Genomic DNA, 22,313 nt, shown 5'->3' with positions numbered 1-22,313 from the left:
GAGGGTACGGCACTGTCCGAGTAGCTGTAGCTATAGTAGTTTTCTCAGTCAGTTGTTGCATCAGTTGATGCAACAAAGGCCTAAGAGCTCAGGCCTATAAGTTCAGGCCAGTGATGCATCAGTTTCCCCTGAGGGCTCAGGGGACTGTTGCATCATTCATAGGGACTGACCTCAGGTTCCCTGCCTATTGGATCTGCTGCTTCGACCATCAGATCAGCAAATCTAACACAAGCGTACTGGCATAACCTTCCGATCCGCTACCGCTCAGATCTGCTTCTGTTCTACGACGCGACGAGACGAGAACCCATACCCCTTCCTTATCATCATGATCGACTCTACCCCCGAATCGACAGCGCGCTTCCCGAAGCTCAACGAGACCAACTATGCGACTTGGGCGATGCAGATGGAGGCGGTCCTCATCCGTGCTGGTCTCTGGACCGACATGGTGGAGATCCTCACCGATGTAACGTCCGATGGCGTTAAGCGCCCGCAGGAGGAGATCGATGCGGAGATCGATCAGAAGATGGAGGCGCGATCGGCGACCAAGATGGCAGAGGCTCGTGCGTTGCTCATTCTCAATGTCGAGCCCAGCCAGCTGGTCCACATGCGCGATCGGGATCCGCTTGCGGTCTGGCAAGACTTGCAGGCCGTTCACCGCGCGCGTGGATTCGCCACTGTCCTGTCTCTACGCCGGAAGTTCTATACGATGAAGAAGACGACGACGAAGAAGATGGCCGCCTGGATTGGTGACGTGAAGGCGCAGGCATTCGAGATGGAGGCAGCCGGGGTCGATCTCACTGATCTCGACATCATCTTGGCGATTACCATGGGCCTCCCCTCATCCTACGACTCCCTCATCATCTCCCTCGACGATACCCCCGCCGATCAGCTCACCCTCGACTATGTGATCGGGCGCCTGCTCAACGAGGAGACGCGCCAGCTGTCTCGGCCATCCCGTGCCGTGGCCGAGGACGCGGCTTCGCCCGTCCTTGTTGCCCGCTCGGTTGATGCCGAACGCGTCACGTGCCACTTCTGCAACAAGAAGGGTCACTACAAGTCGGATTGCCCGGAGCGCATGGCTTGGGAGGTCGCAAAGGCGATGAAGGTGCAGCAGGAGGCGAACCTTGCAGCAGAGGACGTTGACGACGATGACTACGCTTACTGATTATCGCTTCTGGGGGTGACGTGTCCCCTCCTTCCTTTTTGAGCGATCTCGACGACGCGTCGTTCAGAGAGCCCAAAAAGGCAATTATTCCGCAACCATTGTTTACTTACATTGTACTTACATTCCGTGCTCGCGCTCGGACTGTGGGGGTGTGTTGAGGTTGCAGTTCGGCCGCTCGCCCGATGCGACGAGTCATTTTGTGCTTTTCGGACTTATCGCTCTTAGTTTACGTATATAAACCCCGCTGAATATACAGGAACCTCGTACGCTTGTCGAGGTTCCCTGCCTATTGGATCTGCTGCTTCGACCATCAGATCAGCAAATCTAACAGTATCCTGTATGGGACCCGAAGGAGAACAAGGTGTTCTTCCTCAAGGACTCGTGGCGCTCTGGCTTTGCCAACGTTCAGCCGGAGGCCGAAATCGTCCGCGATCTTAATCGCGCGGGCGTGAGCTACGCTCCGCAGCTCGTATGCGGCGGTGATCTGCCAGGCAAGTGGCAGAAGACCGTCACGCACGAGTACGTCGGCGACCCGGAGAACAATGGCCAGCACAAGGAGCATCACCCGCGCATTCACCATCGGCTGGTGGAGCCCATATACGAGCCTCTCTGGAAATTCAAGTCCTCGAAGCAGCTACTCCAGACGTTGGACAACGTTTGCACATGTGCGTCTATTGTTCTCCAACGCTAACCCTTGCTCACTGTCAAAAGTAGGGTATAGAGGGGCGAGTCTGCCTCCTCCCATGGGCGGACGGTTTGCCTCGCGTCCACGCTTTTGGTCCGCCTTCCTATTCGGGAAGAACTTTCCCACGCCGCTCCGGGGGCGTCCGTATTTATCCTTACTGTACATCTCTTTTCCCTCAGTCGCTACTCCACTAGCAGGAAGACTGAGGGTATGTTTCTCACTTACTATACTCATACTATTTACTGACTGTACTTTAGTCTTGCGCGTCCTGCGCTTCTTTAGGTATGAATATTAGTCGCTACTCCACTAGCAGGAAGACTGAGGTCTTGCGCGTCCTGCGCTTCTTTAGCTCGTGAAAGGTTATGAGCCCCGTGGCCTAAATCGAGCAAGACTTCGATCTGCGACTCACTCTATCCCACTCTGCGCCATGGCTCCCAAGGACAGCAAGGTCCCGACGCTCACCGACGCGGCGGACTGGCCGCTCTGGCGCCTCCGGGTTACCGATGCCCTCAACAGGGACGATCTCACCTCCGTGGTGACTGGGTCGGAGAAATCCCCTCCCCCTGAGATCGCGGTGACTCCACCGACGCCGACAACGTCCTCTCCCCCCTCCACGTCACCCGGTGCTCCAGCTACCACCACCACATCCACGGGATCGGGCTCCTCCTCCACCACTCACCAAGTTGCGCGGAGGGAGACCTGGTCTTGGCGGAATGCCCGTGCCCTCTCCACCATCCGAGAGCACCTCTCAAACGACATCGCCCTCGAGCTCCACGAGTACCAGCACGCGAGCGAACTCTGGGAGAAGCTCGTCGAGAAGTTCGAGCAGACCAACACCAGCGAGATGGCGGTCACCGAACTGATCAAGATCTTCCGCGCGAAGCTCGCCGACGCCGACGACGGGGACATCTCCCGCGAGGCCATGAGCGCGCACATCCACCGCGTTCGGCAGTCGGTCACCCAGCTCGCCACCCTCGGCTACCCCCTCAACGCCAACCTCGTCCCCCTCATCCTCCTCGCCTCCCTTCCCAGCTCGGAGAAGTGGAAGATCGTCTCGTCCGGCATCTCGGCGGGCAGCTCCAAGGCCGCGCCTCTCACCTTCTCCTACGTCGAGGCGAAGCTGATGGCACAGGTGACCAGCAAGGAGGACTTGGACGACGAGCAGGCCTACGCCGCCTCCTCTTCTCGCGCGCCCCCACCGCGCAAGCCCAAGGACAAGGGCAAGAAGAAGGCTAAGGCGAAGGCGTCCTGCGTCATCCACGGCGAGGGGCACTCCACCGAGGAGTGCAAGATGATCATTGGGCAGAAGGAGAAGGTGCAGAAGAAGCGGAAGGAGCGGGCGGCGGAGAAGGCGAAGGCGAATAAGGTGAAGGACTCGGACTCGGACTCGGACTCAGACTCGGATTCAGACGTAGACGACACGCATGTAACCGTCTCGCGCCGTGCCTACAAGAAGATTTCCGCCTATGTCCAGTCTGATCCTAAGCGACCGCAGCGACACCAAGGTTCGCACATCGTCGACTCGGGTGCGTCAAAGACCATGACCCCCGACGAGCACCTCTTCGACGACAGCACTTACCGTGTCCTTGACCCGCCGCGCAACATCTACCTCGGGAATGAGTCCGTCATCAAGGCAGTAGGCATTGGCACTGCCTGCTTCGCCTCAAAGACACCGGACGGTGTGCGCGCGCTGACTATTCGGAAGACACTGCATGTCCCCGACCTCGCGTTGACGCTCATCTCGGTGCCCCAGATCACCAAGCGTGGTCTGCGCGTGTCCTTTAAGGACAACACCTGTACTATCCGCGACTCCTCGGGCGATATCGCCTGTGTCGCGACGCGCAAACACGGTCTCTATCACGTCGACTGCCAGCCCATCGGCACAGATGAGCGCGCCTTCACCGCCATCGACATCAACCGGCTGCACCAGATCATGGGCCATACGAACTTCGAGAGCCTGCGCAACATGGTCCGACATGGGCAGCTCGGGGAGGTCGACACGCTTACCGGCATCCCGTCCTTCTGTGAGCCCTGCGTCATGGGCAAGATGAAGAAGCTCCCCTTCAAGCGGAGCACCACGCCCGCCTCGCGCCCGCTCCAGTTCGTCTCCTGCGACGTTGGTGGCCCCGTCGACCCCGCTGCGATTGGCGGCTACCTCTACTGGATCGTCATCGTCTGCCACTACTCCTCAGGCGTCTACACGCTCTTCACAAAGAAGAAGTCGGAGGTCTACAAGAAGCTCCGTCAGTGGCGCATCGACATGGAGCATCAGCACCGCGACTCTATTGAGCAGTGGGAGTGGCTCCCCGGCTGGGTTGAGTTCACCCGCACAGACGGCGGTGGCGAGTTCTGCTCGAACAAGATGGAGGCCGAGTTCCGGCGACGCGGTATCATCCACGAGACGACGGCGCCCTACACACCTGAGCAGAACGGCATAGCGGAGCGTATGAACCAGACGCTGGTCACCCACCACTGACAAGACCACTGATGCAACAGTCCCCTGAGCCCTTAGGGGAAACTGATGCATCACTGGCCTGAACTCGTAGGATTGATCTCTCAAGGCCTTGTTGCATCAGCTGATGCAACAACTGACTGAAGAATCTCCTACAGCTACAGCTACTCGGGCAATGCCGTGCCCGCCTACATCCTCGCTCAATGCTGGGCTCCCCTCGTCGTCGCCAGCAGTGCGCTCGCCGTCGTCGTCCCGCCCTCCCGCCGCCCGACACGCACCCACGTGCAGCCCGCCTCCCGACCCCGCGCTTTCCCACGCCCCTCCCGCCCCCTGCCGTCCCGACGCGCACGCGCTCGTCGCGTTCCCACGCCTCGCTCGCCACGCTGTACGCTACGCCTCACCCTGCGCTCGCAGCTGCACGTGCGGCCGCGAGCTCACCGCGCGCCCGCGCGCGTCCTCGGCGAATGCCGAAAATGCGCCGGCCACGGGTCGCGGCGCGGCCAGCGGGCACGCTCCCGCTCCCCCGCTCCTCCCGCGCGCGCACCTGCCGTCGGGCTGCGCGTACCCAGCTAGTGCCAGGTACGCGTACTCGCCCGTCGGATAGCGCCGCGCTGCCCCCGACTACCAGATGTCGTGTGAGCGCACTGCGCACCACGCGACCAATCGCCATCCAGCGATACGCGGCTGCTCGCGCGACGGACCGCACTGTCGTGCGCGATATCGCAACGTCGTCGCTGTTGCGCGACGCTACACCCAGGCCCACGCCGACGCCGAGTGATCCCCGCCTCACACGTCTAGACGAGGGAGGGTGCGCGCGTTGCGCCCGCGACGGAGACACGCGCCGCCCGGCGCGTCACGTGACGTGCCACGTACGTGACAACACGGCACTGCGCAGACGAGGCAGAGCGTTAGGGAGGTGGGTAAGGGGAGTGTGAGGGGCGGAGGCGGGCTGCCCGGGCGAGGCAGATGACCGAGGTGGGCGAGGTAGACGACTGCGCGCATGGGCAGGAGCGGACAATGCACCGCTGCCTAGCCATGCGCGCGAACGCGCCCAGTGGCGCGGGAGGGGCACGACGCTAAAATGGGCGGTGTCGGAGTCGACGCGAGGGAGCAGGAGAGGAAGGGGCAGGTGCGCGAGAGGTGCACGCCAGCCGACGGGTGCACGATGGTGGTGGAAGACGAGAAGGAATGGCTGCGCAGCGCGGCCGATTTTTTTCCGGCACGTGCACGTGACCTCGGATGTCCGGCTCGATGAGCCGCGCATCGTCGCCGCCACTACTGCCGCCAGCCTTTGTGGCTACCCTTCCATTCCCATCGACAGATGAGAAGTATGAGTAGTGGGGGGGACGCTTATATGCGGCGCGAAGGTGAATATATACGCTGTTAAGCGTGAATAGCACGTAAAATCGCTACAAAACCGATATATTCCACCTTTTGCATCTTTTTCCTATCGCCCTGACCTGGGGAAGCATCGACAACGCGTAATTTCTCTAGACGACATACTCTATAGCTGATCCAATCTAACTGCACTGCATCAAACCATATTCCACGCACAGAATGTGTACGGCGACGCGCTGCGTGAGGCCGGGCCGAGCTCCGGCTCATGCTCGTCGTCGAGCAGAACGACGTCTAGAGCTTCGCCAGCATTATTCGCCGTCCTGGCTTCTCCATAGGCATGTAGAGCGCCCTCGAAAATGGTGATACACGGGTTGAAAATGCTACATTGGTGCACAAAACAAAACAGAAATATCAGTTCTCTTGAGGGGAACGGGGTTTTGAGTGAATTCTGCTTGTGCACGCTGCCTAGCGAGTAGCTCACTGCAATTCATGATACCCTACAGTTCCCCTCATCCAGGACAGCTCAGCAGAGCACCTATGAGGCTTCCCCTTACTTGCTAGAACGCTTCGAAGATCACTGCAGTTGTATCAATACATGGAATGTAAATATTCGAGCTCAAGAGGGTTGACTGAATGGGAGGCATGGTTCAAGTTCTCTTGTATCCCATACATCCTCTGATTATCGGGGACATATGCAGAGTACATATAGATCATATGCGACATTAGAGAGTTTCCTAGCATTTGGAAAGCCCTCGATGACTTCATATCGCGACCCTTCTCTCGATCTCCTTGGTCTTATAGGCTGATACAGTGTGATGATGCTTTGTTTGTGATACATCCAGCATTGAATAGAAAATTTGCAGTAAGCATTCTCTGACTATATCTAGATCCTATGTCGCTATTAACAAGGAGGGCCCTGTAACGGCACAGAAGGGGAGAGAGGGGAATAGTCGCGCGCGAGGAGACGCGTCGCCGGAATTTGCCGGGGCACGTGATCGCACGGAACAAATCCCCGTCCGCAGCCGATGCATGCCCTTGACCCTCGACCACGACCATCCCTCCGTCCGCCCGGCTGCGAGAGAGGTGTGCGCTGCTCGCGCACCTCACATCGCCTCTGCTCCGTCTCCCCGCCGTCCTCCTTCATCTCACGCGACTGCTGCTCGCGCCGCCACGTCATCGTTTGGGCCGCCACGTCACCGTCCCCGGTCAAGTACGCCGGTGCTCAACAGCGCCAAGGGGCTATACCCCCAGCCCACCGACCACCAACCTCCGCGACCACCAACTGCGCCATGTGCCAGCCGCGCGCAACGCGTGCTCCGACCCACCCCTACCCCTCCCACCTTCCCACTCGACGTGCACAGCCCGCCGATCGCATGCTGTCGCCGGCGTTCCTCGCAGATGCGCCCGAACGTGTCGCCGTCATCATCGCCATGGTGATGATGACGTGACATCTCGTCTGCGATGTGCCCTCTCCGGCGCGCGTTATGTCACGCGGTGCTGGGGTGCCTGCAATTGCGGCAGCCAACACGTCGCACGGGTAGCGGCCTCTCGCAGCGGGTCGGCACGCGCGCGAGCGGGCAGCTGTAGGCGCGCTGGTAGTCGGGGGCAGTGCGGCGCTATCCGACGGGCGAGTACGCGTACCTGGCACTAGCTGGGTACGCGCAGCCCGACGGCAGGTGCGCGCGCGGGAGGAGCGGGGGAGCGGGAGCGTGCCCGCTGGCCGCGCCGCGACCCGTGGCCGGCGCATTTTCGGCATTCGCCGAGGACGCGCGCGGGCGCGCGGTGAGCTCGCGGCCGCACGTGCAGCTGCGAGCGCAGGGTGAGGCGTAGCGTACAGCGTGGCGAGCGAGGCGTGGGAACGCGACGAGCGCGTGCGCGTCGGGACGGCAGGGGGCGGGAGGGGCGTGGGAAAGCGCGGGGTCGGGAGGCGGGCTGCACGTGGGTGCGTGTCGGGCGGCGGGAGGGCGGGACGACGACGGCGAGCGCACTGCTGGCGACGACGAGGGGAGCCCAGCATTGAGCGAGGATGTAGGCGGGCACGGCATTGCCCGAGTAGCTGTAGCTGTAGGAGATTCTTCAGTCAGTTGTTGCATCAGCTGATGCAACAAGGCCTTGAGAGATCAATCCTACGAGTTCAGGCCAGTGATGCATCAGTTTCCCCTAAGGGCTCAGGGGACTGTTGCATCATTCATAGGAACTGACCTCGGTCACCCGGGCGATCGCTAACCTCTGCGCGGCCAAGCTTCCCCGGAAGTACTGGATGTACGCGATGGAATATGCCACCGACATGATCAACCTATCGCCCGCCAGCCGCCAGAAGGGAGAACTGCCTACCAACCGCATGCGCAAGGTCAAGCGCCCTATTGACGTCCACGCCCTGCACCCCTTCGGCTGCCCTGCCTACCCGCTCATCCCAAAGAAGAAGCGGAAGGGCAAGTTCGCCAACCGCGCCCGCCGGTGCATCCTCATAGGCTACGCTTGGTCTGAGGGCACAAAGGCGTACAAGCTCCTTGAGATCGCCACTCGGAAGGTCATCATCTCCCGGCACGTCAAGTTTGACGACGCCTCCCCCTCTCCTGACGAGATGCGTGCGGGCGAAGACGATGTGTCTGCCGAGCAGTGGGAGGACTTTGGCAAGTACTTCCGCCTGCCGCCCAAGGATACTCCTGCTCCAGATGCAGGCAGTGACAGCGAGGACGATGACGACGATGATGCGCCAGCCCAGCCACCTGCAGTCGGGTCAGTGGGAGCACCTCATCCACCCACGCCAGAGCCAGTGGGAGATAATCGTCCGCCCTCACCTGACTCAGATGAGCCACCACCTCCTCCGCGTCCACCGAAGACGCGCATACCACGCCGGTCTCTGCCACCGGCCACACCACCGCCGGCTCCTGCCCCCGCTGCTGGTCCATCACGCCGCCCTGGCCTTCGCAAGCCAGAAGAGCGAACAGCGAACCAGCACAAGGACCAGGGCTACATTAATGCCCGGGAGCGGCAGGAGAACCACCGGAAGGTGTCCGCCCAGCAGCGGAAGCAGCGCGAAGCAAACATCCGCGCGCGCGAGCAGCAACTCGAGGACAATCGCCGACGTCGAGAGCAGCCACCTCAGGCGGAAGCTCCTCTTCCACCTCCCGCACCAGCTCCCAAACCAGAACCCGCACCAGCGCCTACCCAGGGGGGTGGGGATCCCCCGGGGCAACCCGACGAAGAGGGCGAGTCAGTGAACTTTGCTTTTCTCAATGACGAACTCTTCGCGGGCGCAGCATCTGGTGGTCGGTCGAGCAGCGGCGCGCGGAAGATTCCCACCACTTGGAAGCAGGCCATGGCGAGCCCAGAGCGCGACAAGTGGTTGGACGCGCAGTCGGAGGAGTTGAACAGCTTCAAGCTGAACGACGTCTACGAGGAGGTACCCATCCCGGAGGGCGTCAAGCCGATTACCTCCAAGCATGTCTTCTCTTTGAAAGAGGATGCTCAAGGGAACATCGAGCGGTACAAGGTGCGCATCGTGGCGCGCGGCTTCACTCAGCAGGAAGGAGTCGACTATCAGGACACCTTTGCGCCCGTCGCAAGCTTGGAGTCCATCCGCATCATCCTTGCCCTCGCCGTCCGCCTCGGTCTCTACACTGACCAGATGGACGTGAACACCGCCTACCTCAATGGTGAGCTGCTACAAACGCTCTACATGCTTCCCCCAACCGGTGTGGACATCCGGGAGGGCTACTGCTGGCGACTCAAGAAGTCGGTCTACGGCCTCAAGCAGGCCGGTCGCGCGTGGAACCAGACGCTCCACAACAAGCTCGACAAGCTCGGGTTTGTGCGCCTCAACTCGGAGACTTGCCTCTACGTCTTCCGGGACGGCAAGCAGGTCTGCTTCCTAGTTGTCTATGTCGACGACCTCCTCCTCGCCGCTACCTCGCGTCCTTTCATGGACAGCATCAAGAAGAAGCTCACCGCCTCCTTCAAGATGCGCGACTTGGGTCCCGCCAAGTACCTCCTGGGCATCGAGATCATCCGGCACCCGGGCAAGCGCACGATCTCCCTCTCCCAGAGGAAGTACATCGACACTGTGCTTGAGCGTTATGGCATGTCTGACTGCACGGGCGTCAGCACCCCCATGTCCACAAGCACTCGCATCTCCGCAGATGACCCGAACGACAATGAGGTGCACACTCATATGGCCTTGGTCCCCGGGGGTCCCGTCGTCTCCTACCAGAGCGTAGTGGGCTCGCTCATGTACGGGATGATGGGCACCCGACCGGATACCGCCTATGTGGTGGGGGTTCTTGGCCGCTATAGCGCCGCCCCCAAGGCTTGCCATTGGGAACTGGCCAAGCGCGTCCTCCGGTACCTCAAGAAGACGCGAGACTGGTGTCTAGTCTACGACGGTGCTGACGCTGGCATGGACCTCGACTTCCATGGCTACACTGACGCTGACTGGGGCGGATGCAATGACACGTCCAAGTCCACCTCTGGCTTTGTGTTCATCTCGAGCCGGGGCGCCATAGGTTGGTCCAGCAAACGGCAGTCCATGGTCTCTCTCTCGTCTACCGAGTCAGAGTACATCGGTCTAGCTAATGCCGGCCAGCACTTGGCGTGGCTCCGCTCATTCTTTGATGAGTTGGGACGTCCGCAAGCTGGTGCCACCGAGCTCAGGTGCGACAACCGTGCGGCCATCATCCTCAGCCAGGATGCTCAGTTCCGCGCCCGGACCAAGCACATCCAGCGGAAGTATCACTACATCCGCGATGGGCTGGTTGCCACTGGCGAGTGCGTCGTCCTCTGGTACCCCACGGACGAGATGGTTGCGGACATCTTTACCAAGGCACTACCTCATGAGAAGCATCTCAAGTTCTGCCAAGGTATGGGTTTACGGCCAGACTCGAGTGGGAGTGTCAAAAGTAGGGTATAGAGGGGCGAGTCTGCCTCCTCCCATGGGCGGACGGTTTGCCTCGCGTCCACGCTTTTGGTCCGCCTTCCTATTCGGGAAGAACTTTCCCACGCCGCTCCGGGGGCGTCCGTATTTATCCTTACTGTACATCTCTTTTCCCTCAGTCGCTACTCCACTAGCAGGAAGACTGAGGGTATGTTTCTCACTTACTATACTCATACTATTTACTGACTGTACTTTAGTCTTGCGCGTCCTGCGCTTCTTTAGGTATGAATATTAGTCGCTACTCCACTAGCAGGAAGACTGAGGTCTTGCGCGTCCTGCGCTTCTTTAGCTCGTGAAACTCACACCGTGCAGGTCATCGTCAGGCCGTCGAAAAGTGCTACAAGTTGCACCGCGATTTCAGCTTCCGCAACATCATGTGGGATGAGAAGAACAAGCGCGGCATTCTAATCGACTGGGACCTATGTGCGCCGACACCTTCGCCTGCCGACATCGCCGAAGACCCCACGCTCAATCTACTTGCTCAGCTGCCTAGCCGGTCTGGTCGTCCTGATCGCACGGTGCGTGTCACGCGTCTTCGAGCGTCGTCCTTACTGACCTTCCGATCCAGGGAACGTGGCTGTTCATGTCGTCCATGTTGCTGAAGACACCTGGGAAGCTGCATACCGTGCAGGACGATCTCGAGTCCCTGTTCTGGGTCGCCCTCTACATGATCCTCCTATACTTCCCTTGCGGAAGTATAGACGTCGTTCCCATGATCGACAGGATCTTTTACGAGATCGAGGCGGATGATGGGACGGTCAGAGGAGGCTGGAAGAAGCGCGATTTCCTCGATGCCACTGGATCCGATGCAGTGTTCGACCTTCCAGACAGCATCTCTGAACCGCTGGCCATTTGGTTCGGCATGTACCGCGACATGCTCGCCGACTGGGTCAAGCATAATATTCAACTCATGGCTACACGCGATGCGTTGAATACCTTCGAAAGGAAGCACGGGAAGGGCGGGGACCGCTGGGGTCGAAGTGCGCGCCTGCGAAAGGCCCTCGCTGAAACCGAGCGTGCGGAGCCTGATCTTCGCAACTACGAGGAGCTACAGAACCAGTGGAAGGCTATCGTAGAGCAGGGCGAGGAGGAGGGGCTGTTCGTTGAGAACGACCGCCTCAACGACGAAGTCCATCAGCATTCACCGGAGTATGTCCTCAAAATCTACAGGGCCCGGCACGCAGCCGCAACCGAACAGAAGCGGCTCGATAACGCGAGCGCCAACAAGGAGGCCATCGCCGCGCGCAGCCAGGACAGTGGCAGCCAGTCGGGACAAGGCGTCCGTCGGAAGCGCGACAGCGACGAGCCGCAGGCGGGCAGCTCGCGCAGCACGACGCTTCTGGGCTCCGGGCAGTCGGGCGACATGGGCGAGGGCGATACCGAGGATGAGTTTGCCCGCCAGCGTCCTACCAAGCGCCCGCGGAAGCCCACTCAGACCGGCGACGGCGGCAACGAGGGCAAGGGAAGGCGCACCAGGGGATGAGGGCGAGGTTTTTGTGGTGGCGTTCGCCGCTCATCACGGATGAGCTCGACCGCCTTGTGTATATACCATGCTATGTATGATAACGCGCATGTGGACCGGCGCGTAGACGACGTGTTGATCCTAGAAATGCTTATTTATTATCGGAAAACTTGCGTGAAGCTTCAAGATCGTCAGTTGTCCGTAAATCGGTGTATGCTTTCCCACACCGGCGTCTGTTGTGCGATAGTCCCCAGCCCCTGGACAGGTTCAGGCAAAGCAGCGCGAACTATACGAGACTACGGCTTGAGGGCAGACATCTTCGTGGAAATGTCCCTGCCGAAGCCCCTGACACATCCTCGTGGCATTCACGTGAGCTGAAGGTTCCGATTCAAGTCCGACTTCACCTTGTCAATAACCGTCATTTACCAGGTTACAAATCGCTTCTCTCTAGCCCCTTGCGGTCCATTTGGGCGGCGTGATACCTCGTGTCAACACCGCTGAGCCTGCCTTTCGACGAGAAGACCAGTGTTCCGGACCCTCAGGCGTAATTATGCGCGGACGCACCGTGGCTCGCATGAAATACGAAGATTTCGTTGCAAAATTTATCCCGACGGCGGAGTCCGCGACTACAAAAGTCTGCTTCCAACTGGAGGACGCCCTTAGAAGTACGGAAGCATCATGCTCGCCCTTGGTGTGTTCAACGTCCTCGCGCTGGTGGCGGGGTAACCTGACACGCTTTCAGATCAGAGAAATCAGCACAATCTTGACAAGTCATACCATCCTGAACACCTCCGCCCATCCTTCTGAGTCTGAAGCGGACCTTCTCGTATACTCGGGCGCCTATGTTCACCTGCAGGACTGCACGCGATACGCGACTGAATACCACCTGGCGTTCGACATCTTTGACAGCGCGGTGGTCGACGGTTCCTTGGTACCAGGGACCACCGAAAAGGGCAGCGATGTTCTCAAGCAAGTGTTTGCGCATCTCGAAAGCATGCACAATCGCCAGCATCGCCTGTTCTCGCTCTTTCTCTTCGTCAATGCCGAGTACTTTCGCGTCATTCGCATAGACCGGGACGGATGTATTGCTTCGGACAAGAGGCTATGGCAGAATACCGACAAGTTCCATCCTCTGGACGACTTTCTTCATCTATTCGACCACCTTTCTCTCGAGGAGCAGGGGCTAGACACGACCGTGCGCGAGGTTCCGCAGGAGGACACCGTCTTGGAAGCTCGCGCCCGCGCTGCCCTCGAATCATATGTTCCTCCGCACAAACGGGAGGGGCCCATTCTCGGGATGAAGGTGCCGATCGACGCAGAGGCAAAGTCTGGCTGGCGCTCTTTCTACGTTTGGGCGCCTGAACGTGATGCGTGCGGTATCTGCACCCGTGCGACGCTGAGCTGTCCTGCATGGTGCCCAAGAGAGAACAAGGTCTTCTTCCTGAAGGACTCGTGGCGACCTCTGCACGCAGAGCACGAGGCCGACGTCATCAGGCAGCTCAACGAGAACGGCGTACGCTACTCGCCGACACTTGTATGCGGTGGCGATCTACCAGACCAGCAGACTGTCACACATCTATACATCGTTCACAAGCACAACGTCGGTCAAGACACCAAATGCCGTCCGCGCGTCCATCACCGCTTGTTGGAACATTTTTATCGTCCGCTTTGGGAGTTCAAGTCCTCCAAGCATCTTCTGCATATCTTGGACAACGCGTGCACATGTGAGCGACCTTCGATCCAGGCTTCGCTATTTATGCTGACTCTTTCTAGGTCATCGGGACGCTGTCGAGAAGTGCCAAAAGCTTCATCGTGATCTCAGCTTTCGCAATATCATGTGGGACGACGAGACGCAGGAGGGCATTCTCGTCGACTGGGATCGGTGTGCACAGACACCGACGCCGGTTGACATGGCCAAAGACCCTTGTCTCAATCCTCTAGCTGAACTTCCCCGGAAATCGAGCCGCTCTGAACGCACGGTAAGTACTCGTAGTGTTCGTTCGTTCACGGCCTTTACTAACAGTCTGTGTAGGGAACGTGGCCGTTCATGTCGTCTATGTTGCTAAAGACACCTGGGAAGCTGCATACCGTGCAGGATGATCTCGAGTCCCTATTCTGGGTCGCCCTCTACATAATCCTCCTATATTTCCCTTGTGGAGATATAGACGTTGTCCCCATGATCGACAGGATATTCTACGAGATCGAGACGGACGACGGGACAGCCAGAGGAGGCTCGAAGAAGTATGATTTCCTCCTCGCAAGAGGATTCGCTGCTTTCTTCGACCTTCCAGACAGTGTCTCTGAACCGCTTGCCATCTGGCTCAGCATGTATTGCGGCATGCTCAACGACTGGGTCCAGCATCACACCAGTCTCTTGGCTCTACGCGAGCAGTTGACCGCCCTCGAAAAGAAGCATGGGAAGGGCGTGGACCGCTGGGGTCGAAGTGCGCGCCTTCGAAAGGCCCTCGCTGAAATCGAGCGTGCTCGGCCTGATCTTCGCGGCTACGAGGAACTGCAGAACCAGTGGAAGGCTATTGTAGAGCAGGGCGAGGAGGAGGGGTTGTTTATCGAGAACGACCGCTTCAACGACGACGTCCATCAGCATCCGCCGGAATATGTCCTCAAAATCTACAGGGCCCGGCGCGCAGTCGCGACCGAACAGAAGCGGTTCGACAATGCGCGCGCCAACCAGCAGGCTATCGCAGTGCGCAGACAGGGCAGTAGCAAGCAGTTGGCACAAGGCGTCCGCCGGAAGCGCGACAGCGACGAGCCGCAGACGGGCAGCTTGCGTAGCACGATGCGCCTAAGTCTAGGGCAGTCGGTCGGCCTAGGCGAAGGCGATGCTGATGATGCCCGTCGGCGTCCTACCAAGCGCCCGCGTAGACCCGCTCAGAGCGACAGCGGCGGTGAAGCCAAGGGCAAGGAAAGGCGCACCGGGGACTGAGGAACGGACTTCTCTGTGACTGTTGTTGAGGACGAGCTGCTCCATTAGCCTGGTGACCAGCCCCTCTTTGCCTCGTCGAGGAAAACGAGGCAAAGAGGGGCTGGTCACCAGGCTAGTTGTGTATATACCACGTCATGTATGATACCGTCCATGTAAACCAGCAAGTCGATGTGTTTGGTCTCATGAATCTAGATCCGATTTTTAGGAGAACCTGTGTAAACCTCCGTCACTCGTCCCTTGGATAGTGATAAGTTGCATTGCACCGCGACAACCTCATGAGCATTATATTTTCTTATCCACGCCCGGACCAACAAAGGTATCCGCCATCAAATACTCCCCCGCCGCACAGATCCCCGCTGACCACAACAGCAACAGCGACGTGATGCAGAAGAAGCTGATCGTCTGCCCAATCTCGAGCCATGATCCCGTGTCCGATACGTTGAAGAAGAATGCCAGCGTCATGCCTGGAAGTCCAGTGAGCATTGAGGTGAGATGCAGCTTCTTGGACACTTACCATCGGTCAAAGCCAGCGCGACGACGAAGAGTGAGAAGGGCGGGAGGTTGAGGCGATGGTTCAGGACCGCAAAGGTCATGGCGAGCATCACATACGGCACCACGATCTTGAATATCTGCGAAGTCATCATGTTAGCAAGGGGATACAAAGTATACGCGCGAGACCAAACACACCAACAGCGCAGCCATGAAAAACGGGCTGAAGACCGGGATCAAGCGGTAGACGGGCGCGAGATAGAACGAGGAGATGGACGCGACGCTGAGCATGGATCAGCCTGGTTCCCGCAGAGAAAAAAAAACGCCCGACTCACTTCCCCGTCCCGAAGAAACCGACCTGGACAAAGAAGAGGAAGAATAGTGCAATCCGCAAGTCGTCGACGACGAACGAGGAGCGAATTTTGGTCGCCTCGTCGAATTCTGCCTTCGTCCTTGTGATGCCCGACGCAGATGCCTTTCTGGCGGACGTGTCTCGTAGCTTTTCGTCGGACGAGCCCCGCAACGCCGCCTCCACCTCTACCCAAACCCCCAGAGTCGCCGTATATGCTACATAGAAAAGCCCTTCCACGCTGATCGACAGCAGTACGAAGCACGTTCCGAAGCCCATGAAGTACATCAAGATCTTCGAGTCAGGGTAAGCGTGTTTGACGGGCGCGACAAAGGGTATTATGGTTGATAGGGCTGCGAGAGGTTCAGCGGTCAGATGTCGATACGCGGGGGACAATGAAGCAAGAACGCACCGAGGACGATCCACCCCACGACCTGATTCACAAGCGGGAGTCCCTGCTTGGCTTGCAGGCTGCGCACGGAGCTCGCGATCACCAGCATAGAAAGCGCAATGAGGAGCGCCTACAGGGAAGCATGAGTGGCACGGATTGGTGACATAGTGTAAACCCTCACCAGCGCCGAAAACATCTGCTTCGCCCTCAGTCCCGCAGTCGCCTGAACTCTCGCCCAGTAGACCACATACGACGCCGCGAGGATACACACGCCTCCTGCAAGTCTGATGCGCTCGTCAGCACCGGCGCGCACGCACATACTACGACAACTCTGCAACTCACATCGTCCCCAAACTCTCCGTCTTATCCACGCTCAACATCGGAAACACCGCACTCGCCAAGCAGACCAATGGCCAGAGCACCGCAGCGTATCCCATGCTGCTCCGCGCCGTCGCCGACCAGGATGTCGCTGGCCACAAAATCCCGATGATAATGTACCCAAACGTCCAGATGTATCGTTGCGTGTACGCCAGCTGCGAGGCCCGTCAATCCTTTTCTTGCCTACCGGCGTTGTATCATCATCCAACTCACCACCATCGCCATCAAGCTCCCGCCCACCAAGCCCGCATGCCACACCAGATTGCCCGGCCGTGTCTTCGCCTCCGCAGCCAGCCGCCGCAAGACAGGCCGCCCGTCCCTCGCAAATGTGTACCAGAAGTACACGGGGAACAGCACGTAGAGATAGTACGTCCACGGCGAGTGCTGTGCGGCGAAGAAGGCGAAGAAGCCCGCGAGCAGCGCACCAAAAATCGCTTCCAGTGCACCCGAGGACCAATTCCCAGTAGGTCCGGCGGCTTCATTCACAGGAGGGAAGATATACAGCGTCATCAACGCCGCCCAGCCTGTATACGCGAACACAGCAAGCGCGCGAATAAGGAAGCGCTCATAGGTATGCAGGTAGCGCAAGCCTTCGAGCGTGAGCTGGATGAGCTCGGCGGCGGACGCACGGGCTTCGGTGTACGCGGAGGTACGGGCGTTCTTCGTATCGATGTGCTCGTCTGCGCGCTCTGCGATGTATTCGTCTGCGCTGCCTGCGATACTCGCGCCAGAGGGACCTTCGTCGTCCGCACCTGTGCGACCTTCAAATTGAGCGCCCGCGTCGATGAGCGCTTGGATTCGGTGCAACAGCCAGTCGCGGAAGGGCAATTGGATTGGTACCGTGGAGTCTTCGACGGCAGACGCGTCGGTGACGAGCGATTCGAGAGGCGAGAATTCTTGAAACCAAAGCGTGTGCGCCTTCTTGAGGTCTGCGAACATATCAGCACGGGAAATGAGCAGGAAGAGTAAAGCCGCTGACCATGGCTTATCCTGTACTGCTCGAGGAGCATCTAGAAAAAATGCTAAGGCGCGCGCATAGTGGATTCAAGCGCATATATGCGCACCTTCGCATTGACCAAGGCAGCTTCAGCAAGTGTCTTCTCACCGTCCCTCGGCTGCAAGAATCCAGGTCGGAGCGCGTCTACCTCCGGCAGGATCCCAACCGAGTTCACCGGCCACTCCGCGCCCAGCAGTGTTGACATCAACGATGCTATGTCTGCCTGCTCGATATCGCGGCGATACAGGTGCCCGAGCTCCCATGGCAAGGAATACGCATCGTGCGATGAGGGCGTCGAGTCGGGAAGGGGCCCACGGACGCCTTTGCCCCACATGATCAAGGGGGTGCGAGTGCTGTCGGGATCTACAGAGCGTTAAAGGATCTCAGGGAGGTGGGTGTATGCGCACTCACTTCCATCACCGTGGTTCCCGATAACGCTCATGCCGTGGTCGGCGGTGAAGACGAAGGCGGTTTCGCCGTCGTTGGCGTAGAAATCCTCGAGCAGCGCTTCCGCCTCGCGCACGATTCTGTCGACGACAGCGATATTGTGCGCATACTCGCGAGAGAACGGTCGGTAAGAGTGACCGGTGGTGTCTAACCCGAGTAGGTGAAGGAAGAAGACGACCTTTTCGCCGCGAAGGTGAGCGTCTAATTCGGGGTTTCGCGTCGCATTATGGAGCAGCGTCTTGAGTTGATCGAGAACCCACGTATCGAGTGTGGTAGCGTCTGCAAGAACCTCAGGCAAGGAATGGGACGCATACATGCGGTCTAGCGTACCTTTGGTGAAGTCTTCGTCCTCTTCGTCATACGACCATGTATGCACTCGTCCCGGTTCAGCCCCGCGAGCGAACATGGGTAAGATATCTGGTGAACCGAAGGAAAAAGTGACACTGGAGCGGTTGAAGACCGAATCAAAGTCGACCTTGATGAGTAGGTGCGTGGAGTCTGGTAGGAGGGGGAGGTGTACACACAGGATTCGTCTTCCATCCCTATAGCATATTGAGCTTAGATCTCTCCACATAAGCATAGATCGCTCACCTTCGTCACGGCGGAGACATCCTCATACATTCCACCTATCGACAGTCAGAAATGTATCCCCTATAAAATAGTCTCTCGCACCTATGATTGCGACATGTCCTGGTCTGCTTTCTGTTGGCACACGCGTATGCGACACGCCGAACGCGCCTCGCGTCTCGATCACTTCTCGGAGGTATGGCGCGACAACGTCGGTTTCGTTGTACAAGCCGCCAAAGCCATTCTTGAGGTAGAGAAGGTCGGCTCGTAGACCATCGCCTGAAACACCGTTGAAGTCGCTGCGTCCTGCCTCCGAGCGAAAACGCGCTCACCGACGATGAGCATGAGGCGCTTCGCCTCCGGCCGCTGCAAGCCGTAGCTGCGCATGCCATGGTGTACAGGGCTCGTAAAGTAGCAGTCGAAGACAGAGCCAATGAAGACAAGATGGAAGACAAGACCAAGAAGCAGCAGATGCGCGATGCCTTGCCCCATGGCTGGCAAAGGGAATGCGCGTTTTCGGTAAAAACACCCCTGACACGCGACGCGACGCCACTTCTGGAACCGGCGGGCCGTAGATTCCGTCACTTGTTCTCAACCGCCATCACGGTGCAGCGTACTCGACTCCGAGCTGCTCATGCATTCGACACTAACTTAGGGGTCAGATTGACTATCGCTATGCCAAGGCAGCCCTCGTTCTTCGACTTTAGTCGTAATGTGTGCTCGACTTGGATTCCAACGTAACCACAGACATATCGGACAGTGATGCCTCACGGTCTTGTACGGCTTCAGCTTGCGATCAAATCTTGACTCGAAATGCGTGTACACACGTTACACATCGCTAGAGCGCTCTAAGTGCTCCCCGAACGGCATGAATCACTACTGCCTTCCTATCTTCTGCGCCGACGCTCCTTGCACGCCCCAACATCGTTCGAGGTGATCTCAAAGCCCGACGGAAGCATTCATCAATGCAACAATATATCTTTTGAGGTATCCAACACGCGAAACGGTGCACGCGCAAATACCAGATGTATGTAGGTAGCGTGTGACACTCGTGACCCATGTTCGACATTGAGGCACGTGGCGATTTCGTGATTTATCCCTGTCTGGCTCGACTGCCTCGACAACGATGTCACTGATGCAGAGGGAAGCCATCAGCGAGGCTGAAAGAGTATCTGTCTACAAACGAGCCTGTGGTATCTCCCGTGCTTGCACCTTGGACCTGCCCACCAGCCGAACCTTCTAGTTGAACGCATCTCAGCACGCATTGCTCTTTTAACGTGTTTGGTCGTCACCCGTTAAGGATCTCATTCTGCTTTCCGCTTTGAGACCCAGGCCTCAGCCGCATAGCCGTGCGCTCCTCATTTACTTGCGAAAAGAACGGATGGATGGGATTGTTTCGTCGACTAACCTTTCCACGATCGGGCCCTCAGAACGACTCATACCGCCAATCTCGTGGGTCACGAAGCGCTTCAGCGAACGTTCTGGACAGAGGATCCACCCCTTATACAGGAATTCTGCTGATCCCCAAAGTCCGCGAATATAGCGACCGGCTCAGGTGACAGTAACGTGTAGGCACAGTTGAGTTTCCTTCCTATCGAATCGCGCACTTGACGTACTCCGCAGGCAGGCTGCTGTCAATGAACGGCAGCATGGCACCGACTACTTCCACGTCCGGCGTTCATCTTTGCAGCTCAAGAGCCGTTTTCGCTAGCTTCTCGAACGATGAGCACGCAGACAAGGGCGATTGTCTAGTGGCTGGATGGGGATTGCGCATGGGAACGGTGAGTCCCTGCAGTGCTCCTTTTGGCCATCTGGAGTACGGATCCTTCGAATGAGCATACCATCGCAATCCTCTGAGCGTCTGGTACGGCAACAACTGCGGCACATCTCACGGAAAGCCACTCCCAGCAGCGCTATCGATGCCACAAGACCTATGGTGACCAGCATCTCAATGGGCGCGCCAGGGTTCTTCCTCGCAGATGAACCAGCCTATCTCACCGTGCCTCTTATCCTCTGTCACTATGACGGACGCAGGCCCTCTTCGCCCTCGAGATGCGCCGACTGACCTGATGGGCGAGAAGGTTAGCCGTAGGGCGCCATCTGGTCGGTGCGCATTGCACTTACATAAGTGCTGGCCGGAGTCTGAATGGGCCTTGCGGCGGGCCCGCCAGCGTGTCGGGAGACACGCCGCAGCTACTTAATCCCTCCCTGGGGAGATCAACGAGAGTCCGTGCTCCCTGTCCCATATCCCCACCCACTAAAGCATCGCCCTAGCTGACTACGAGATGGTTAGAATGCCGACCCTCGTCTTGCCCGTGGAAGCCCGGGGGCGACTTAAGGTGAGCGACCTTGCGAAATGACATGGACTGCACTGACACGTCCGCATTCACAGAAAGACTTCACGATGACGCTCCCCATTGAGCTCTTATCCTACATCTTCCTCGTCGGGCAATATCTGTCCCTCCAGGAAGAGGCGGACAGCGAAACGAAAAGGCACCCCTTCGAGCTCCTAGTATGCGCTGTGAATCGCCACTGGCGGCAGGCCGCTCTCGGCACAGCGCTTCTCTGGCACAGCATAGATAGCCGGAAGGCGCCTGACATGATCGCGGCGTATCTCAGGCGCTCCCACAGCGCAGGCCTGCACCTCCGCCTCGTCGAGCCCATCGACCCCGCCGCGCTCGCGCTCGTCCTCGCCGAGCGCACGCGGTGGGCGACCGCCTCCATCGGCGCGCTCCTCAGCGCCGAAGAGGGTCTGCTGTGCGCCGCCCTGCGCACCATCGGCGCCTGCCCGGTCCAGCACCTCTCGATAACTTTCGAGACCGTGGACGGCGGGCGGACGCCCACGCTGGGCGACGTGGCGACGCCGCAGATCTTCCTCGAGGCGGCGCCGTCGCCCGCGTTCGTCCGCCTCCGCGGATTCGCGCTCCTCGCGATGCGCCCCCGCCTGGACGGCGTCGTCACGCTCCATCTCGACCTCACGCGGCGGCTGCGGTTTTCGTACGCGCTGCTGAGCTCGTTGCTGACGTCCTCGCCGTTCCTCGCCCACCTGTCCATGCATGGGTACTGCGAGCCGAGCGACTGGCCCGAGGAGCGCCAGACGATCCACCTGCCTGCGCTGCGCTCCTTCCGGCTGAAGTGCATGATGGGGCGCACATACACGGAGCTCCTCACGCGCATCGAGGCTCGCGGCCTCGTCTCGCTCGCCCTCAAGGACGTGCAGAACGACGACCTCGACGGAATATGGGCCATGAACGAGCGTGAGCCCCTCTTCCCCAAGCTCGAGACGCTCTTCTGCGTAGGCTGCGAGTTCTCCGACGCCCTGTACCCGCTCATCATGAGCGCCTTCCCGACGATAAAGGAGTACATCTGCCTCGGCGACACCGTCGGCTGCCCTTACATCTGGCGACACCTGAAGCCACGACATGCGCATTGGCCGAACCTTGAGCGGCTGGCGTTCCTTTTCGACGAGGATGAGCGCAGCTATGTCATGGTCGAGGACCTGAAGGCGTGGCAGGAGACAGGTGAACGACGCACCCTGCAGCTTCGTCTCCATACCGACACAGACATCACGGATTTCCAGGCCTACGCTCATGATTGCGGCGTCGAAGTCGAAAAAGTACCTCGTCTGGGCGCATGGCCGGACGCCTATACTACTGACGAAGAGGATTCTTTGTTCTGGTGACATTGACGGCTTGATTCCGCAGGCGGTTGCGATT

At 59.0% G+C, this 22,313-nt stretch overlaps 9 protein-coding genes across 9 annotated transcripts; 7 read left to right on the top strand and 2 right to left on the bottom strand.

Moving 5' to 3' along the window:
* The first annotated feature begins 671 nt into the window (after positions 1-671).
* Positions 672-1,187, top strand: SCHCODRAFT_02642931 (uncharacterized protein). The gene has a single exon (XM_050346299.1). The coding sequence runs from the start codon at positions 707-709 to the stop codon at positions 1,163-1,165; it is 459 nt and encodes a 152-aa protein (XP_050197422.1). The 5' UTR covers positions 672-706; the 3' UTR covers positions 1,166-1,187.
* A 309-nt stretch (positions 1,188-1,496) lies between these two features.
* On the top strand, positions 1,497-2,206 carry SCHCODRAFT_01106457 (uncharacterized protein; the record flags this gene model as incomplete). Its single annotated transcript, XM_050341036.1, has 3 exons — positions 1,497-1,830; positions 1,880-1,919; positions 2,146-2,206. Coding segments are annotated over 3 exons (435 nt in total), but the record flags the coding sequence as incomplete, so codon positions are not given.
* A 2,192-nt stretch (positions 2,207-4,398) lies between these two features.
* SCHCODRAFT_02642928 (uncharacterized protein) lies at positions 4,399-4,912 on the top strand. The gene has a single exon (XM_050346298.1). The coding sequence runs from the start codon at positions 4,478-4,480 to the stop codon at positions 4,904-4,906; it is 429 nt and encodes a 142-aa protein (XP_050197420.1). The 5' UTR covers positions 4,399-4,477; the 3' UTR covers positions 4,907-4,912.
* Positions 4,913-6,665: 1,753 nt separating this feature from the next.
* SCHCODRAFT_02519441 (uncharacterized protein) lies at positions 6,666-7,088 on the top strand (the record flags this gene model as incomplete). The annotated part of the gene is made up of 1 exon (XM_003027073.2): positions 6,666-7,088. The coding sequence occupies one exon, from the start codon at positions 6,666-6,668 to the stop codon at positions 7,086-7,088; it is 423 nt and encodes a 140-aa protein (XP_003027119.1).
* Positions 7,089-7,250: 162 nt separating this feature from the next.
* Positions 7,251-7,764, bottom strand: SCHCODRAFT_02642927 (uncharacterized protein). The gene has a single exon (XM_050346297.1). It carries the CDS (start codon positions 7,683-7,685, stop codon positions 7,257-7,259), a length of 429 nt encoding a protein of 142 aa, XP_050197419.1. The 5' UTR covers positions 7,686-7,764; the 3' UTR covers positions 7,251-7,256.
* A 3,183-nt stretch (positions 7,765-10,947) lies between these two features.
* On the top strand, positions 10,948-12,200 carry SCHCODRAFT_02592584 (uncharacterized protein; the record flags this gene model as incomplete). The annotated part of the gene is made up of 2 exons (XM_003027243.2): positions 10,948-11,091; positions 11,142-12,200. 2 exons carry the CDS (start codon positions 10,948-10,950, stop codon positions 12,054-12,056), a joined length of 1,059 nt encoding a protein of 352 aa, XP_003027289.1. The 3' UTR covers positions 12,057-12,200.
* Positions 12,201-12,465: 265 nt separating this feature from the next.
* SCHCODRAFT_02556348 (uncharacterized protein) lies at positions 12,466-15,053 on the top strand. The gene is made up of 4 exons (XM_050343716.1): positions 12,466-12,726; positions 12,778-13,759; positions 13,809-14,014; positions 14,068-15,053. The coding sequence occupies exons 1-4, from the start codon at positions 12,586-12,588 to the stop codon at positions 14,977-14,979; spliced, it is 2,241 nt and encodes a 746-aa protein (XP_050197418.1). The 5' UTR covers positions 12,466-12,585; the 3' UTR covers positions 14,980-15,053.
* A 60-nt stretch (positions 15,054-15,113) lies between these two features.
* On the bottom strand, positions 15,114-19,102 carry SCHCODRAFT_02642917 (PigN-domain-containing protein). Its single transcript, XM_050346296.1, has 16 exons — positions 18,930-19,102; positions 18,703-18,876; positions 18,622-18,656; positions 18,555-18,572; positions 18,361-18,505; positions 17,995-18,309; positions 17,651-17,946; positions 17,566-17,596; positions 16,800-17,515; positions 16,551-16,741; positions 16,390-16,492; positions 16,230-16,338; positions 15,804-16,170; positions 15,667-15,751; positions 15,494-15,608; positions 15,114-15,443 (listed from the first exon to the last, which is right to left on the bottom strand). Exons 1-16 carry the CDS (start codon positions 19,087-19,089, stop codon positions 15,262-15,264), a joined length of 3,042 nt encoding a protein of 1,013 aa, XP_050197417.1. The 5' UTR covers positions 19,090-19,102; the 3' UTR covers positions 15,114-15,261.
* A 1,780-nt stretch (positions 19,103-20,882) lies between these two features.
* On the top strand, positions 20,883-22,279 carry SCHCODRAFT_02673018 (uncharacterized protein; the record flags this gene model as incomplete). The annotated part of the gene is made up of 2 exons (XM_003027241.2): positions 20,883-20,936; positions 20,990-22,279. 2 exons carry the CDS (start codon positions 20,883-20,885, stop codon positions 22,277-22,279), a joined length of 1,344 nt encoding a protein of 447 aa, XP_003027287.1.
* Between the last annotated feature and the right edge of the window lie 34 nt (positions 22,280-22,313).

This window comes from Schizophyllum commune (assembly GCF_000143185.2).
Source record: "Schizophyllum commune H4-8 unplaced genomic scaffold SCHCOscaffold_14, whole genome shotgun sequence".
Classification (NCBI taxonomy): Eukaryota; Fungi; Basidiomycota; class Agaricomycetes; order Agaricales; family Schizophyllaceae; genus Schizophyllum; species Schizophyllum commune.
Note: the sequence above shows the minus strand (reverse complement) of the source record. Positions and strands in the feature narration are given on the sequence as shown.